This window comes from Lonchura striata, chromosome 20 (genome assembly GCF_050655825.1).
Source record: "Lonchura striata isolate lonStrDom1 chromosome 20, ASM5065582v1, whole genome shotgun sequence".
NCBI classification, from domain to species: domain Eukaryota; kingdom Metazoa; phylum Chordata; class Aves; order Passeriformes; family Estrildidae; genus Lonchura; species Lonchura striata.
In genome coordinates, this window is record NC_140722.1 from 13,128,022 (window position 1) to 13,147,395 (window position 19,374).

Sequence of the window (19,374 nt, forward strand, 5' to 3'; positions counted from 1 at the left end):
AACCACAAACAAACCCGTTACACTCACAAAACTATTGCCTTCCTAACTACTGGAATAAAAATGGTTAAATTTGCTGTTTTCAACTAAATATAGACAAATATAATTTAGACCTAATTAAAGATTACTCTGGAACTATCATTTGCTATGACTTAGGTAAGTATTCCATAGCTTCCATTGAAAACTGATGTAAGGAACCCTCACCCATGGACACAGGCACATATTTCATCCAACCCACCAGTACCAGTTCCAGGTCATGCTGATTAATGCTTTTCACATAAACACACTTCTTATTTCAAATGTTAATGCCTTCTTAGTGCAAGGTGAAAGTCTATCTAATGATAGAATCCCTTAAGAGTGTTAATTAAAGAGGACAATAATAATCCACTGGTGATTTATAGTGAGGTGGATTACTAGAGCATAGTGGTTGGTCTGATAGGCATTTATTGCCTACTTAACCATTTAAGTATAACAAAAAAAAAAATCATTGTGGGACAAAAGGTGATGAATGTTTCTGCTAAAACAGTCCATTAAGATGATTCATTAGCATTACAAAGAGGTCTGCAGCCTTGTGTGCCACTTGGAGCCTTTAAAAGTCTGGGAAAGTGAGAGGCATTACCATAGGAAATGCTTTATGCTAAATGTGCGCTGATAGAATCTAAAGTCCACTTTCTGCAGATAACACCACTTTTTACATTTTGCACTACAAGGTCTGAGGATGCTTTGTACTTCTCAATTCCTCGAGAATGTATCTTCCTAACAGAGGAGAGGAGCAATAAAAGTCCCAATGCTCTGGCATACATTGGCGTCCCTCACAATTCCCTTTGAACTGATGGGCCTGGAATGCTGAATCGCTGGTTGCACCACTGCGGAATGCCATGGGAGCCATGAGTTATAGTCACAACAGCTACAGCTTTATTAAATGCACAGCAAATAAAGCTCCTATAATGATCTTTTCAGGTCAAATAACAGCAGATGCCTGCTGTGTAACAGCAAGGTAGTGTACCAGCCCTGACTGCTAGAGGAATTGTAGGAGGGTTAAATCAGTGTGTAAATGTAGCCAAAACAGCAAAATAAAGTCTTCGGTATTTTCCTAACAAATTATTCCCTGAAAGTGGAGCTAATGAAGCTTGGTTATTCATGGATTTATGTTGCAGCTCTTACACCTCCCTGTTGGAATAACCCCAGGTGTCCTCCACCATATCCCACTCCAATCCCTCCAGCCCCCTTTATCCTCCCCCCTTCAAGAACATGTGCAGGCTGCCTTACTCCCTGGGGAATCCCGTAGCATGCCTTGGCATCTTCTCCCAGCCATTCCTCGACTTTTGTTTTTGATTTGGCAGCTGAACGAAGCAGTGTTTTCACCAAGGAATATCACAGCAATGTGCAAATCAGTCGAAAGCCTTGCTGCTGTCAAACACAATGAACAATTGCTGAACTCTCCCTTCTCCCTCCGAGGGAGAATTAATAAGGATTCCTTCCTCTCCTTAGATGCTAATTCTTGCAAAACTGGTAAGGACAACTGGTGAGTGTCTCGAAATCATCTACATAACCTGTGACAAATGTGTCAGCATCTTGGAAACTGGGTCAGACAAATAATTAGATTGTGTAAGTGATTTCCCTAGGGAACCAGACTGAGGTGTGATAGGATCTGCACTGACCAGAAGTCAGTAAAATCTTGTTTGCAGTGTGTGCAGCACCTGTCCAGTCTACCTGCATGGTCTCAAAAACAAGCTGGACCAGGTTCTAGGAGCACAACAAGGCACTTGCATCAGACCTAATAAATTCTGCCTCTCAGTAGATAATTACCCGGGTTTATTTCTCAGTCAGCAAATTAGCACAGCTACACCAAATCCTGGGCTGGAGATGACTGAGATAGATTTGTTGTCCCTGCATGAATTTTCACTTCTAGATACTTCAGTTAAAAGAGAAACACTACAGATAATGAATCTGGACAAGGGAACAGAGGTGAGAGACACATGACATCAAACACAGCTGCCCCAAATACTGTCCAGTATCTTCAAATTGCTTGGGAGTTGGACAAGCAACGTTTAATGTCTGGGGGCAAATATATTTCCACTTGATTCTTCATGATCTGTGCCCAGGCTTTATTACAAAGTGTCCTGCACTGCACCAACCTCATCTACAGAAATGGGATAACTCTTCCCAAGCAGGTCCATTAATCCAGGAATCCAAAATCCAGTCTCAGGTGTGGTAAACACCTTTCAGATGAGCTCTGCTGATTAATGAATGGAGGCTGCTGAGGTGTGGAGCTGTGCCTGGTGAAACACTTGCTCCCCACCTCTGCAAACGCCTTTAGAGCGCCCTGGGACACTTGCAAGTCTCAGTTCTTAGTCAAGAATGCCCAAAGGTGCCCAGCTCTGGGGAAGAGCCTTTGGGGGAGGACCAGGCCTGGGTGTCAGGCAGCTGCAGGAAGGAAGGAAGGAATACAAACCAGTGGGAGGCTGGCAGGAGCACAGGCTAAACCAGAAAGAGAAGCTGAGCGTGTGTGTCCAGTGGCTTGATGAGATTCAGAGTGGGAACAGGGATGAAAGGATTGGGTTGAAAGATCCATGTTTGCAAAGCAAAGGGGAAGGGTTGAAATTTCTGCTTTTCAACTCATTTTCTGAGTTTTTCTCCGCACATACTGAATTTAACCTAATTTAAGTAAGAGCTGAGAGACAGTCACCAACATCTTCTTATATTTTGCTCTAGATATTTCTTACAAAGTTTCCACAAATTTACCCACTAGATTTCATCACCCCAGACCGCACTTCACTTATGATCTCTTCTTCAACCTACAAAAATACTGCAGGTAAACGCCTCACATTTGTCAAATACATAGAAAGATCTCACCTCAGAAAACCTGGTTGAGAATTTTTGGACAAAGTGTTTTTTTCGATCAGAAAACACTAACTTGCAAAGAAATTTATATTTTTGCTGATTTCCATGGAAATACCATTAGGTAGGTTCAGAAATTTCCATGAGAAAAATCTGTTCCAAAGGAGAATGGAGTAGAAATGTGAGGGGTGATTTATAAGACTCCCAAAGCCAGAAATATACCCAAATATATGCTAGCACCCTACCAAGCACAACAGAATAACTGCCTATTCTCCATGCAGGTACTTTATTTTATTTTTAAAAATAAATAAATAAAATTCCCCAGGCTGAAGAGAAACTGCCTGATGAAACAGCTGGTGACTAAGTCTCACCTATGAAGCACAGGACTCCAAGCAAGCTCTTTTTCAACCCACTACAGAGCCCAGATTTTGGTCTGACAAAAATAATGTTGAAAACATTATGTCAAATGTCTGCTCCAAATCCCATAAAGCACTCCTTGGACAGGGCCCAAGTAAATACCCTAGCCACTGGATGTTGGCTATTCTGGGATGTCTCATTCTTTCTATTCATGTTTTGTTTTTTAAATCATTCTGTGACAAATCTAAAACAAATGTCAAAACCATTAATTTTTTTATACACTAGATTTTTTTTCTGTTTCTGGTCAACTCTAATTCTCAGTGCACCACCCTTAACTCTTCAATTCATTTCTTCTCTTCTAACTTGGTCCAACTTGTTGGCCTTTAGAAGAGTGAGAGACACTTAGCTCTTGCATAGGGAAAATTAATTTGATTTGTGCATTCTGTATTGTCCTATATCACTGATTTTTAAAATGACTTCACAGGCCTTTGGGGCCCATAAGCTGCTTTTACAGGGATCCAAAAAGGTAAATAAGACACATTGCTTTGGCATGACATAAAGAATTGGCTGCCACCAAAGTCTGAAAATTAGAAGACATTAAAGATCACTGCTTTATACAAATATACCTGTGTCCTACTGCTGTTAGTATAGGTTGAAAGCTTACAATAAGCTTTTATTTGCACTGGGATAAAAAAACTATTAACATTATTAAAAACTAAGTGAATCACAACATTTTTTGGAAGAGAGTAAGAAGAATACTTTGGCTCAGGAGATGCATGTATAACCAGATCCATCGCTTTCAAGAGAAAGCAATTTTACAACAGTTAAAGTTAATATAAAGTTCAAGTTGTTACTTTCTCCTCATGTACCCATATAAAAACTGGAGAAAATTATAATTTTGACACACTTGTTTTTCATGCTAAAAAGTTATCACATCCCTAATGTGAACCCTAAACATAAGAGTGGCTAATCAAATGCTAAATAAAATTGCTTTACATGGCATTAAACAGTTAAAAATACGTTTATTTTTTTTTCTGATTAATGAATTAATTCCCATAAACTTATTTAGCTAGATTTACAAAATAATTTTTCTTTTGTTGATCCACTTTGACTTCTCTGAGGCAGCAAATTTTAGTCAGATCCAGTTAATATTTTGATCCTAGAAATTGACAGTAAAAACTGTCTTCAAATGTGTATTTTTGAGAAAAGATATGACAAAACGAATCCTGTACTTCCATGCTATCCCATTGCAATTACCATATTTAATCCTGAAAACTAGAGCTGCCACACTCTGGATCATGCCTACGTGCATACAAACGAGGAAAATAAAATCAGATTTGTGGAAACACGGCTGTGTGCTCATGGATCTCATGCTGCTGTGAAAACAGAATTTTCACAAAAGGCAGGGCCAAGACTCAGCTGCTCCTCGGCAGAGCTGTCCTTTGACAGGAGCATTTTCTCTACCCCCAGCACGACAACAGCCAGGGGACAATGAGGCTCTGCAGTTTATGAGCTCCCCTGATGGCCAAAGTGCTCTTCCATACCTACCAAATATAGCAAACAGCAACTGCTCAGCTTTTTGTTCTTGCCTCAAGGCTTAGAAACAACTCGCAAATCCTCTCAATTCGCTTTTCGTCCCCATTCCTTCCATTAGACTTGCTAACAGTATCTTTCACAAAGATTCTTTTGTTTCTACTGAAAATCTCTTAAAGATTTCTTGGAGTTTCTCTTTCTCTCAGTATCCTGTCACAGGGCACTGGACCTTCATCCTGGGACTTAACCAAATCCTTCCTTTTTCCAGGACACACTGACACCTTCCAACCCACACTTTACAAAGGAAGAGTGTAGGAACTATGCTTAACCAAAAAACTAAAACCTTAGAGCTATGAATTGCTGAACTCCTCCTAAAGATGTCAGAGTGCCCTCAGATCCTCATCACATTATGGAATTTTTAAGATGTTCTGAATATTCTTACTTTTCTCCATGATTTAGCCTGTACTCAATATGTACTTCTTGTCTTAATGGATGTTCTTCTCTCTTCTCCTTCCTCAGTCTCTCCCTGTTTCAAACAAAGCAGTAGCCTATGCTTTAAGTTAGAAATACTCTTATTAAATCCAATATTAAAACACAAACCCCAAATTCTTTCAAAAGAAACTGGCATTTCTATTTGCAAATGTAGCCAGTGTAAATTCCCAAACCATCCAAATTAGGGATGTTTGCTGTCTGACTTGTCATCGTTTCCCAATTGCAGACAGTAAGATGCTCTGTAAACAGGTTTTTGTTGAAGTGGGAGGTCTCCTATGCTGTTCTCCTCATGTATTCAGGACATGGAAATAGGGACAGGAATAATCAGGAAGTGATTCAAAATCTCCATAGCCCTCATCTGTGTGAGGACACTGCCCGAGCTGCACGTATCCTGCAGTTACTCAGCTGGAAGAACAGGAGTTTGGTCCTGTGTGGTTTCAGTTTATCATCATAACTTCAATTTCTGTACACATTAAACAACTGAAACCTTTCCCTTGTTTATGACAAACATGTTATTCATGAAGATGGTTTTTACCCCCAAAACAAATGTGGGGATCTTTCTGGAATGTAAAAATCTTCACTTCTCTGGATTTTACATTTTCATGAGCTTAACAGACAGCAGCTGACCCCAAGGAAATAACTTAAATTTTTATATGGAACTCTAAATAGCCTATTTTATAGCTCCTTGATTTAAATAAACAAAAAAACAAACATACAAACAACTTCCTTCTGCTCCTTTCCCGACAATCCAAATATTTAGTAGTCTTTATAGGATGCTAACTGTGGAAATCCATGCTTTTAAATTATGCTTTTTGGGTGCCTTGAACAACAAAAACAACAGATTCTCTCTTGCGGTCAGACCACCAGAGCGGAGCAGAGTGCAGGAACTCTGAGAGTTTCTGCCCCATGTTCTGCTCTGCTTGTCCTTTTGAAAGGGGGCTCAATGAAGAGCCTTGTTGAGACCTCCGCTGGTGCCACTGTTTATAGAGGGGGTCATTAGGAACAGTTTAGTCAGAACAAAAGGGGTTTTGTTTCTATTGTCCCGCTTGCAGTTTGACGATGTCTTAACTGAAAAATTATCTTAATAGTCTAACAGTATATATTCGCCTATGGGGCTCAGACAACTGCAGAAAGGGCTTTGGATGAATGCTGAAAAGATGCACTTGACAAAGCCAACTCAGTGCACGCTGAGCACCATTTAGGAAGCGCATTTGTTCTGACTGAAAACTTAGAAGTGCCAGTCTCGGAAAGATAAACTCCTGCAGCTGAAGCACCCTCCACCAAAGGGACAGCGGTGACAGCGAGCGCTCCGCGCCCGGCCACCGCAGCTCCTGCCGGGCGCAAACACGCACACCTCCAGCTGCTCCCACCACCAGCAGAGGAAACCGCCCCTACGGATTATTTAAAAATCCTCCCGATTCGTGTTTTTGTGCTGCTAAAGGTCTGGGAGATTGCTTCACGCAGCCACTTGTAATGTGGCAAACCTCCCGGGAGCTGGAACCTTCCCCCAGCCCTGCAGAACTGGGGCCAAGCCCTGCTACCCTGCTCTGCTTGGGAGGGGATTTTTGTGGCCAGGGCTTTGGAGAATCAAATGAATCTCCAGCTTCCATCTTCCTCCAGACTGGTTCAGAAACGCTGCTATAAATCACCACAGATATAAAGAAAGTTATTTTAGAGGCAGAACCAGAAACAAAAAAAAAAAAAAAAAAAAATGCACATTGTGTCTCTGCAGCCCCATGCAGCTTGGAATTGGCAGCTCAAAACTTCCAATTGGAGTGGCTCTAATGTGTATTCAAAATAAACTGCGAAAATAATTGTTCCTATGGAAATGAAATATAAATAAAAGTAGGAGCTAAGACCATATAAGATAATGTTGGACCAAATTCTGTTTCCTGCTTGTTGAAATGCACAAGATAAGCCTCAACAGGAGAGAAGCTGCGGGGTGCAGCTGTTGTATATAATCCTGCTTCCTACAGACCTGTGAAACCAGCAGTCTCCAAAGATCTCTCTGCTCCAGCAACACGAGTTTTATGATTCAGGGGCATGGTACATATGGTTTAGCATACACACCCCAATTTTCCATGCAACCTCCCCTGTTAGGATTACTAATACTTGTGGCATGAGTAGTTTGTATAGCAGCTGTGCAAGGGTTATGCAAGCATTTATGTACACATTGGAATAAAGGCACAAAATAATGGTTCTTTTGAGGTATTACTCTGCACCTGCCTGGAGAGAGAAAGGAAAGCCATCCAAATTCATCCCATTGCATTCACAGGTCGGGATCAGTTATTTTGTTCCCGTTGAAAAAAATGCATATGTTTTATATGCTTTTTTGTTCATTACAAACAATAGCAAACATCTCTGCCTTTAGTGAATGAAAACAGCAGAAAACCGAAAAAGACATAAATATATGTTAATAAGAAGAATCCTGAATATCTGTAGGAGCAAAGATCACCATTTATTGTAAGAAAATGTAACAGCTAAGCAGATTTTCAGAGGCACATTTCCAAGGCGCTGCAGCACAACTCGAATCCGCTCCCAACAGTGACGTCCGAGCTCGTGCCCAGCTTAGCTTTTCACAAATATAAGCCTGAGATCTCAGATGTTCAGGTTACAAAGTTACCAACGCAGGAAATACCTGGGCTTGTGCCAAAAGCGTCAACCAAATCAAGTGTGCACACAATAATTTAATAGTACAAAATTAAATTCAGTTTTCTCCGAGCTGCTTTGGCGATATTGGAGTCTACATTAAACAATACTCCCATGCCTGTATCTATCTGCAGAAATAGATTACTTACATAAAGTTTAAAGAGATGATTGAAGTACACTGGTGTATGTATGCATGCTCATACCAATATATAAACATATATAGAAAATAGAGCACATGCCAATATCCAAATTGTATATAAATGTGTGATAAATGTAACACTGCAAAAGTTTCAGTAACATGAACTTATTTCTAATGTTCTCTGAAGTAAACAGCAACAAAAGAATCCCTGTGGCAATCCAGTTTTGGGAAGTGAAGGGCTGAACTCTGAAGGACTGAATTCTGCCCACTTTCCCCATTGATGAACATTAAATTCAGTGCCATAGCCCCGTTTCATAAATCCTAAAATTTTATTTTAGCTTTCACTGGCATCCTCAGAAGTAATAATGCCTTTTTCACACCCCAAAACACAGATTTCATTTCTGATTCTCCTCTGATCAGTAGCATTGAGAATCAACACTTCATTATTATAATGTGATCAATATTGTCCAACAGAGCACAGCTCAACCCAAATCTGTTCAAATTCCTGGATTAGAGCAAATATAACGGCTTTATCCATAATGTGATTAACTGCATGTTGGAGAATATGTTCTCAGTAATAATGCTGGAGAGATTACTAGAAACTTTTGATAAGAATAATCCAATACAGAGTAAAAAAATACGTGACCTAATTATCCATTCTTATACAAATAATAATGCTATTATTTTTGCTGTATTAATGTTCTTCATGCAAAGAGCATAGACAAACAGCTCAAAATTCCCCAAACACATGCTAGTTTAGTGGGACTGTTTGGAAGGAGAAAAAAGTTTGCTGTAATTTAGGAGCTGCACTTTGTTCAAGACAAATGAGAGAAGATGCAAAACAGAATGGAAAAGAACCATGGTTAAAGTTAAAAAGAAGACATCAAAGTAGGAAGACAAGGAGCTTGAAACTGAATCGGCAGAAAAGAGGACAAAATGTTTTGTGTATAATTTTTGAAAAGTCATTAAATGAGTTTCTGAGCAGAACCCACACTTTTTACTGCCCGTTTGGTAAAACTGAATGCAAATGGCCAAATTCTGCCCTTGGCATATGCCTCACATGGGTACATGAGGATGACAAATTCACCAAGCAAAAACCTGTACCTTTTTGTTCATTTCATGTTTCTAAATCAGCCCCTTTATTTATCCCCTAAATACACACTTTCAAATATTCTGTCTTCCACACACAAACAAAAAAATGGTAGTGTTTGGTGCTAAACTTGGGTAAGAGCGTGCACTCAAACTCACAGAGATCAAAAAGTTACTCAGCTGGTAATGTGGCTTGTGCAGGACCCCAGAAACATTGGGAGCCTGGTTTTGTAGAAATGATCTGAAGCAGCAAGCACCAACAAACAGGGATTACTTCATCACAAGCATTCAGCTGTCCTTCTCAAGAAGAGGAGGCTACACAAAAGAAGTAGAGAAGACTAAGAGGAAAAACTGGTTTCTTAATTGATCCAGGAAGGAGGAGGAAAAAGCCAGTGACATGAAGGTGCCAATATTTCAGCAACCTGTGTGGAACTGATCCTACAGGAAGCAGGATAGGGTTTACACAGCAGGCAGGAAAGGAGGGAAGAGAAAGACGTTGTCCATGAAAAAAGGTACAAACTGGATTGCCTTTCTGTTTGAAAGGTATTTGAAATTCAAGCTCAGATCTGAGGGCTGAACCACTGCAGTTGGAGCTGCATCATCCTTTATTGTATCCAGCAGAATAAATGCTGCCCTTTGTTGTGTCCCAAACCAAGATGAAGGCAAGAGACTTCACATCAAAAAGTTATTCTTTAACAAACTCACGTTCTCATCCCATGCTGCTGCCATGGTTTTGTTATGCTCTTTTAAGAACCCCCATTGCCAACTATCATGCATTTATTAAAAAGTGTACGGGAGCAGCAGGATCATAGAAAATACTGTAAAAAAGAGAAAACTTTCCCATCTGCTCCTGTAAAAGCACAAGTTACAGCTGCAACATTGCCCCTCTTTTAGGAGTATATCCTGCATTAAATCAGAATATAGCTAAATGAGGCCTAACCCAGACCACTTGGACGAAACAAGAAGGAAATAGTTTCAAACATCACTTTTCCAAGAAATTTGTCAAATCAAGAGTTTCAAGGTTTAGTTTTTGTCCTCTGTTCTTTCTCCAGTGACACCTACAGAGCAGTTACCTAAGGTGTTAATGAGTGAGCAGAGAAACCTCCCATGTTTTCCCTTTTTTTTCTCTCAGAACACAACATTGACCTGAAGTTTAGTCTGTTTTTAAATGGGAGCTACAAGCAATTCCAGTACAAGTAATTTAGGCAGCAGAGACACCTGCTCTCCAGCCCACTGTTCCATCCTTGCTTTTTCATCTCATATCCATGCCAAAGGCAAGGCTCCTTGTCCTACTGCTGCTTGATGAAAGGCCAACACTCACAACTCTGGGAAAACAGTCTACAAGGAACAAAAAGGGAAGAGAAATCAAGTTGTCTGCAGCTGAAAGGGAGAGCAGGGAAATCTCACATCATCCGTCTGCCCTTCCTACAGCAGCCTGACCCAGACACCCTCTCCTTGCCCCCAGCTGTGCATTCCTGTGGCCTCCCTCCTTCCACCACAGCATGGAGCCAGTCAGAACAAGAATCTGATCTTCAGCAAGAAGCTGATATTCAGCAAATACACAAATGGTTAAAAAACCAAAATATTTTAAAAACACATTCAGTTTTCTGACCTGGGTGTAAGTCGGTACCGGCATTGCAGAGGGGTGGGGTTGCACAGCTGAGGGTCCAGGCTGGGGTGGAATGAGAAAATAAAGATCTTTCTCAGGGGGAGCCTGGCTTTAAATCAGTTTAAATTGATCTAGAAACCACACCCTCGGCAAGGAAGAAATTTAAGCAAATGCATGCATGGTGAAGAACAAGTTAGTGCTGCTCCTCAGGAAGTACAAAAGATGCTGGAGAGTTTGATCTTAACTGGGCAGCCAAAAATCAACTGCTGGGTGCTGGTGTTTCCATCAGTGGGGAGCCCTGGGAAGGCAGCTACAGGGGGGATTTTTGAGCAGCACCAGTGGGTGTAGAAAGTGCTTTCATGGTACCTAAGGTGGATGTAGCTCCACAACCTCTCTGTCCCCTCCATCCTCCCCAAGCTTGAACCATTCCTAAACACGTGTTAGGTCTGAGCTGAGGGTTTAATGCTGGTTCCACCACTATTTCAATAGTGCCATGAGTAATTTCTATGTGATGCCTCAGTTTCCCTGTTATTAAGAGGTACACATGCATGCATACAATCACATTATATCATTCACCACAATTCCCATGCAGTTTTTTGACTGGCTACCTGCTGTTCACACCAAGATTTGAAACATGAAGAACTAAAAGAAGTGCTGAATATTAGTTTCCAAAAGAGTTGCAGGATCTGGTGCTGGACACTACCAGATGTTGCTTGTCTGAAAATATTAGATGAAACAATCTATCAAAAAACATCCTCCAAAACCACTGACCTGCTTTATCCTCCACCCCTTTTCTTCCTCCTTTGCCCAAGGCATTAAAATCAACATAAACTTATTGTATATATGTATGATTTCTGAGGTTACCTCAGGCTCCATTCAGTGACCCAAATACACCATCCTGACTTCCCCTTCTTTCCAAGTAAGATTTGGGAAGCATTGGTCATTTGTCATCTGATATTATTATTATTTTTATTAATTACTGTTGTAGCAGACATCTAGCTGGGCTAATAGGGACTAGGGTTCCATTACTGTAGATGTTGCACCCACTGAGTTTAAAAAGTCATTGCTTTTAAGAAGCTGACAATCTGTTTCAAGGCAGTATCCCAAAAATGGCATGTACCAGGAGCAGAAGGAGAGGGGAAGGCAAGGGGGCAGGGTAATGGCATAAACCACCCGTGTGCACAGGTTGATAGTTACATTTCAAGTAAATGTTCCTGGTTTTACCATTCTTAGAGAATATCTCCCCATTCGGATTTCTAACGCTTCTCCATTAACTCTCCCCACCGCCAGCTGGAAAAAGTGACCCGGGGCTCTGTGCACAGAGGCACAGATACATGTCTATGTAGGTGAATATATAATCATCACGTTTTAAATTGTTTAATGGAGTTTGTTTTGTCACGGGCAGTTTCTTCTAATCTGAACTTCTTAAGAAAAAAAAAAAAAGAGTAGGCAGGAAAAAGAAGTGCTTGTGCAGACAGCTGATGTACTCGCATCTATAAAGTCTGTGGGAGTTTGGGCCCCTTCCTTATACATAAACCACCCTCTCTCCTGGGCTGTCTTCTCCTTAATGACGTTCACTTCCATTTAAGCGCTGGGGACCGGCTCAGCCTCTCGCTGAGCCTCCACAAACATCCTGAAAAGCAACCTGAGCAGCCGTCCCTCCTCGAGGCAGTTCCAGGGATTTTCTCTCCCGAGCGCTTTGGAGCGGGCGAGCGAGAGAGAGCGCTCGGGCTTTGCTGCCTGCTCCTCCCACCAGAGCCACCCTCCCGCCGCTCCCCGCCGAGCCGCGCCGCTCACACGGCTCCGCCGCGGCGTGCGGGACGCGGGCACAGCGCTCCGCTCCCGCCGCCGGGAGAAGCGCCTCGGGCCGCCGCCGCCGCCCCGTCCATGGGCCGGTGCCGCTGATCAGCCCCCGCTGCCGCCGCTCGGGCCATGAGCGGGCTGCGGCGCCTCCGCGGGGGCTGAGCGCGGGGCCGCCCGTCCGTCCGCGCATGCCGGTGGCGGGGCGCGTCCCGCGGCGGGGCAGCCCCGCGCCCGCCGCGCCGCCCCGCAGCCGCCGCCGCGCCGCGATGCCGGTGGCGGGGCGCGGGCAGCCCGCCTCCTGGCTGCTGGTGCTGGGCGCCGCCGCGCCCGCCCTCTGGCTGCGCTGCGTGCTCGCCGACTTCACGGTGGACAACGAGGTGCACTCCAGCTTCATCCACCGGCGGCTGCGCGGCCCCGAGCGCCGCGAGATGCAGCGGGAGATCCTCTCCATCCTCGGCCTGCCGCACCGCCCGCGGCCGCACCTCCACGGCAAGCACAACTCGGCCCCCATGTTCATGCTGGACCTTTACAATGCCATGTCCGTGGAGGAGGGGGCGGCGGGGGCCGCCGCCGAGGACGGCGAGGGCTTCTCGTACCCCTACAAGCCCATCTTCAGCACCCAGGGGCCGCCTCTGGCCAGCCTGCAGGACAGCAACTTCCTCACCGAGGCTGACATGGTCATGAGCTTCGTCAACTTGGGTGAGTGCCGGTCCCGGCGGGGCTGGGACCGGGGCGGCCGGGCGGGGAACCGTACCAGGGGGAGGCTGGAGCGGCGACCCGGCGGCCAGGGGCTGGTGGCGCAGGTGGCCCCGGCTGGGAGCTGTTTCCCAGCGGGTCAGGTGGGTGACAGCCCACCTGGGCAAGGAAGGGCAGGCAGCAGCGTGGCTGCTTGGCCAGGCGGTAATTGAGCGGCGTCGACGGGGAGAGCGCTCTGACTTCCCCTCGCAGCATCCGGACAGCCACGAGCTCTCCCCGCGCTCCGCACTGAGGTCTTTGTCGCCCGCTCCCTTTGATAGCTGCTGCGCGTCAGAAACGGGATTTGCAGGTAGGAGTTGAACGGGACGATTGGCAGGTCTGCTCCACATCCCAGCCCGCCAAGGAAGCCACGAAAGGCAGGCAGGAGCACGGCCCGGGTCCCGCACGGGTCCCGCAGCGGACCGGTGCTCTGCGGGATGCGGAGCACCGGGGCTGCGGGGACGGATGGCCGGGACGGCTCCGTGCGGCATCCCCGCTCCGGCTCCCTCGGGCTGAGCTGCTCGCACATGTTTTCCTAATGGCTTGGGAGGGATTCCACAGTAAATCCTTATTTACTCCTTCAGCTTTTCCTGTTGACCCCAGTTTATGCCGCTAACTCGCCTCTTTTCACAAGCACATGTGGATGGGTTTATGCAAACGATACGAGAGTTGGCACGCTTTGTATGCGCCTCACTAGGCCTCTCTAATTGGATGCCACGGCCCACCCAATCTGATTTCTATTTGCTCACTGTAGATTGCACACCCGTGTGGACTGACTTGGCCGGATTTGAGTAAAACATTGTCAGGGTGCGCGTTCTATTTTAAATGTATAATTACAGACCTGGCTCGCTCGATCCGTTTTTAGACCTCATCATGTGCGGCTCTCAAACCACACACGTACAGATTGGGTTGCCTGCAAGTTCAAGGCAGAACCTGAATTGTATTTCCAAAACAAGATCAGCTCTGACTTTGTCCCAAACAAAGGGAAACGCGAAGTGCAGGAGGAGCACATAACCTGCCAGGAATTACAGACCCCCATCTCCAGTAAATCCATTAGCACCTTTATGGATGTCACTGTTCTGGACGCTTCCACTGTCTGGAACTTCAGAGGCAGCAAAGATTAAATCACCACCTAAACCACCAGCTCTCTAATCCCAGCACTTGAACTAACTTGAAAAGCTCAGCAGCTGTAAAGGCTCTGTGACACACGTTAATAATTATTAGACACGGTAGCCATCCCGGCACAATTCTTGCATGATAAGGAGCCACGGGACGCTGTGGGAGAGCTCTCGTTTGCATGAGCTGCGCCTCCTTATTAACTGCCATAAGCTTCCCAGTGGGAAGCTCGGAATTACATCTGGCCCGGGGGCTGTGCTCTATGAGGGCTGGTGCTTTCCATTTGGAATTACAGTGTTTGTCTAGTCACTGCTGGACACTTAAGCCGATGAGGAGTGATACATTTAAAATCAAATATTTGAGCAGTCAAAAGTACCAATAGCAGTCAAATATTTGAATTTAAAGATAAGGGTGACCTTGCTAACACTGTTCTCTGTGGTTCTTGGGTCCTACGCTGAGTGCAAGGAGACTCCTGAGCAGAAGACAAAAGATGTTCAAATAACAATAGCAAAATTCATTCTTTGCTTTCCATTTCAGTAGAGAGGAAAGAGCCTTATGAAACATATGTAAGTACATAATGGGAGGGAGTTTAGCTCTGCTCCTCAGGTGTAGTAATTTACTGAATCACCAGTGAAACTGCAGCGCTCCTGTCCCACATTGCCGATGTAAGGAAGAGTCTCCTTGTCAGCTCATGTAAGAGTTATAAGAAAGAATTAATATTTAGGCCACTGATGATTTTGAATACAAAGGAGTGTAATCGATCCATAAATGTGAATGAAAAGTTGCATTTTGGATACGTCTGTGCCTCTGTGACAACTTTGTATGCAGCAGGTTTCACCTATGTAAGCCATAATCCCTGATAATCGACATCCTGATGCAGTTTGGTGACTGCAGTGGATATATCCTTTCATTTCAACCCGCCAGGTTTTGTTGTCAGCTTAGAAATGCAAGAATGTTCTTTATGCAAAATCCTAAACGATTGTTTTACTTAATTGCTGTCAGTAGTAAGAGCTCAAGCAAAGCCAAATAGTTTTAAGGACAGGTGGAATTACGACCAGCAAGGCACATTTTGGAGGTTTATCTGTGCTGTTTTGTTCCCTTGTCAACAGTGCATGCCAGGACGAGTTTAAAAAGGACACAGATCTATAATAGCTTTCTTCATCGCTGTGCACACCTTTCATCCCATTATAGTCATTGCCCTTTCATCTTTATAGGACAAAGGCAGGCTTGTTTATGGAGGTTTTAATGAATTAGAGCAGCCACTCACTCCGTATATAATCAAACACACCACCTGCTTTGAGACGTACAGTTTTCTATGACGTTCAGGGAAAATTAGAAGATCTATTGTAGAACTGCATTTTTTTGAAGACTTTCTACAATGATCCCTTTTTAAGCAGAGCTGAATTCCTAAATGCAGACTGTAGTAAACTGTGTCCTACTTTTGTAAGAGATACTCTGTGAGCATTGCATTTCACAGGTAGGCTTTTATTACTATACCAGAGCCATCACAACGAGGAAGTGTCACAGCATAATAAAGTTTCATTTTAGCGTGGAGGAAGTAAAAGCGAGTAAGGAAATAATATTTTGAAATTTCAGTCAATAAAAAACTGTAATTCCAGGCTTCTAAATGCTAATCTACAAAAGCACCTTTTTTTTGCCTTAATCATATTCTTCATCCATCTAGTTGTACAACTTTAGAGGGAATAATATTTTTAAAAAACTACATTGCAGGATTTACTGGGCTACACATTAAAAACCCCAACAACAAACCCCACACACGTTGATTTCTATGGAGATACTGTGTATATTTCGTCCAGAAAATTTATTCTGGGTATCGGTAGGGAGGAATCAGAATACAGGTGCTCCGTTTTAGGGAGCTTTGTACTAAGTAAAGTTTTACTTACTGTAAAATCCTGACAACTAATTAGATTTAGATTTATAACCAGTTAATTTACAGGCTACATTTTGTCTTAGCTTACACCTGTGCTAAGATGAATTGTGTCAAGAATGAAGTTATTTGTAAATTAAAAGAGAATTTAGCCACAGTGGTCTGACTAAGTTAGCCAGTTAATTACTGGCTAATTTTGTAAAATTTATTACTATAATTTTAGCATTTGGAATTTAATTTCAGATCCTGTCCAAGAGAGTTTACAAACGGATCCATCTTAGGAACTGAAAAAACGCAAAGCATTTTCTGCACAAGTTTAATTTCAAGTTTATAAACAGCAGCTAGAGGAGTAAACATCCTCTAGATGACTTAGGCCTTCTCTTCTAAAAATAATTGTGTTGTCCTTATGCTGGTAAACTTGCCTTGGTAAACAGACTTGCTTAGAATATTTTTAAAAGAGTCGGCACAAGTGATATGCAATTTGTTAATTTGTCTCGTGGTTGATTATAAAATGAACAACGTTGTTTAATCCTGGCAAAAAAGAAGGGGGGGGTGGAATTAGTCATTCTTGGAAGGAGCACTTGAAAGTGGCTTTTGTTAATATAAATCAAGAAGCTGAAGAGCCCCCAAGTTTCCTTTTATTTCATACCATCTGGCTATCCTTTTTGTTGACAAGTGTTTGGCATAGAGAACCATCTCTTTGCCCTTTAATAACAGGCTTTAACACTGTAGGGTATTAGAAAAAGATTCTATAACAGTTAAAAAATTTCCTTCGGGGAATACTTTATAAAGTGAGCACGGGCTGCAGGCATTTGCAGCTGTAACCTGGCTTGTGTTAAAATTTGGAAGGGGCTGCCTTGCATTCCAGCTCACTACAGGCCTTCATTGGTGTACAGCCAAAGGTTAATATAGATGTCACACAGTTTTTCTTTGGAGAGCCTCAGATATAAGAGTATGCGTACAGCTGTGTTTTTAGTAACCCTTTCATAATCACTCCTTTTAAACCTCATTTTCCTGCTTGTATAAATCAAAGATTTTCAAGGATATTTGACCTGGATTTGAACTTATTTGATCTTCACATATTTCCCACTTGAAACAAAGCAGATTAAAAGTTAGCCCTGGATGCCTGGTCCCGATCACATGGTTTGTCCATACATTAGGCCAAACCCTCGGCTTTTTTTTTTTCTTTTTCTCTTCCACCTAATGCTGTTAAAAGCTCTCAAGCCTGAGCAGGTCCATCCCATAATTGTTTTGGGCAGTGTGGATCTGTGCAGCCCTTGGTGGTGTAACACTGGCTAAGGCAGAAAGCTCGCAGCGAAGTAAAGGTAGAAGGACCATGCAGCAAGTGCCCATAGGTATTCTCTGAATGTGCAGACCCATCCCAGAGAGAATATAATTAATTTTCTGATTTCCAGGTGTCTAACAGGCAGAGCAGGACAGGAAGTATTGACTTCTGCCATGTGGGTGTGCTGGTAGCAGAGAAAGGAGCAGCTAAGGGCAGATGTCCTTACGCAAGCAAGAAGGACCTGGAAATTGTCCCCATCCGCTGGCACCCAGCAGATTTATCCCAGGGCAGGGTCTCTCCTCTGCTCCCACACAGGCTGTCCTGGGGGGTGAATCCCCCTCTGGGAGCTGCAGTTCAGCAGCCAAAACACAACAGCTCTTAAAGGGCTTTGAAGGGGACCAGGCTGATGGCCGGGTCCTGTGGTGCCAGTAAAAGGAGCTGGGCACCAGTGGAGCGTGCAGGACCTGCTCCCAGTGCTCCCAGTTGTGCCATCCTGCGTCTCTGTGTGTGTCCCAGCACTCCCCCTGCAAAGGAGCTTTAATGGCCTCTGGACAGGCAGCAGAATCCAGGCACTACATTCCCTGGAAATAAGCCTGAAACACATTTTCGGGTCGGCGGGGAGAGACGTGTGAGAGAAGGTTACACAAGTGGTTGGAAACATTAATTAAAAAAAAAGATTATAACTATTAAAGCCCAGTCAGAGCCGTTGACAGGCTCCTTTTAAACAGGACACTGTGATGTTTTAGTTTAATACATTCTGGCAGTGTCACCGGGGTTAAGGCTAATACTGGGATGTGTGGATCCTGTCATGTTATTGTCAGGAGGAATGCAGGGATTAGGTCTGAGAGTGGCGGTGGGTGAGTGCTGCAGCTGTGTACACTTATTATAAAAGATTTAAATCCCACTGGTAAAATCAATATATTAAATTGCAAGAGCCCCTGTTTTTAATTAGTTTAAATCAAATATACGGTTAGTGCCATTAGGGCTGCTATCCTTGAATCAAGTGAGGAAATGCTAATATTTATATGGAAACTGTTAATTCGTGGTTAAAATGATAACACATTTAGTTTTATGCCTCTAAATTGTCCTAACTGGATGAGTACCAGTGGGAAGTTGCAATGATGGATGAAGTCATCTGAGTGAGAACACAAGTAAGCAAATTTTGATAGCATGCCAGATAAGGAGACTACCTGTTGATATACAGCATTAAGAAACCAGGATATTTTAAACTCTTTCCAATCCTCCTCTCTAGGGCCTACATCAAAGTACTTTTATGAATTAACTACATATATATATATATATATATATGTATATATATAAATACATGCCATACTATACATAAATAAAATATGCTATTTTATATATGTATATTTCTTCTCTAAATGGAAGAAACTTCTAAAGAAACTAGAGAGCTGTTTAAATTCGTTTCAGGATGAAGATTTTCCTTCACAACTGTTTGAAATAAACGAGACTACACACAAGGACTAATCACATGGATAAAGTTCTGCACATGCTTAAGTTTGGAAAAATGGACACCCAAGAGAAAATTCTTGGCTAGGTCTTCATTGGTGTAAATTGTCAAATTCCTACTGAAGCTGGCCCAGTGGTCTCATTTATACAACTCTACGTCCAAAGTAATTCCCATAAACTCCCTTTTGATTTACACGAGCACCACTGAGAGCACAATTGGGCCAAAGAAGTGCCCCTGTGTTGAAATAATGAGCATGCAGTAGTTTCTGCTAGAGCTTCACAGAGTTTTCTCTCCTAATCTTGAAATTGTTTCTGAGGGAAGTTTCCTTTACTGCAAACAATAAAAACATGAACCAGCTCCTATTAGTCAC

At 43.2% G+C, this 19,374-nt stretch overlaps 1 protein-coding gene across 1 annotated transcript in view; it reads left to right on the forward strand.

The window, feature by feature from the left end:
* The first annotated feature begins 12,682 nt into the window (after nt 1-12,682).
* Nucleotides 12,683-19,374, forward strand: part of BMP7 (bone morphogenetic protein 7) — a 42,007-nt gene continuing 35,315 nt past the window's right edge. Inside the window, exon 1 of the mRNA XM_021553590.4 lies at nt 12,683-13,208. Coding sequence (XP_021409265.2) covers nt 12,698-13,208 — 511 coding nt within the window. The 5' untranslated portion in view covers nt 12,683-12,697. The remainder of the gene's footprint in view (nt 13,209-19,374) is intronic.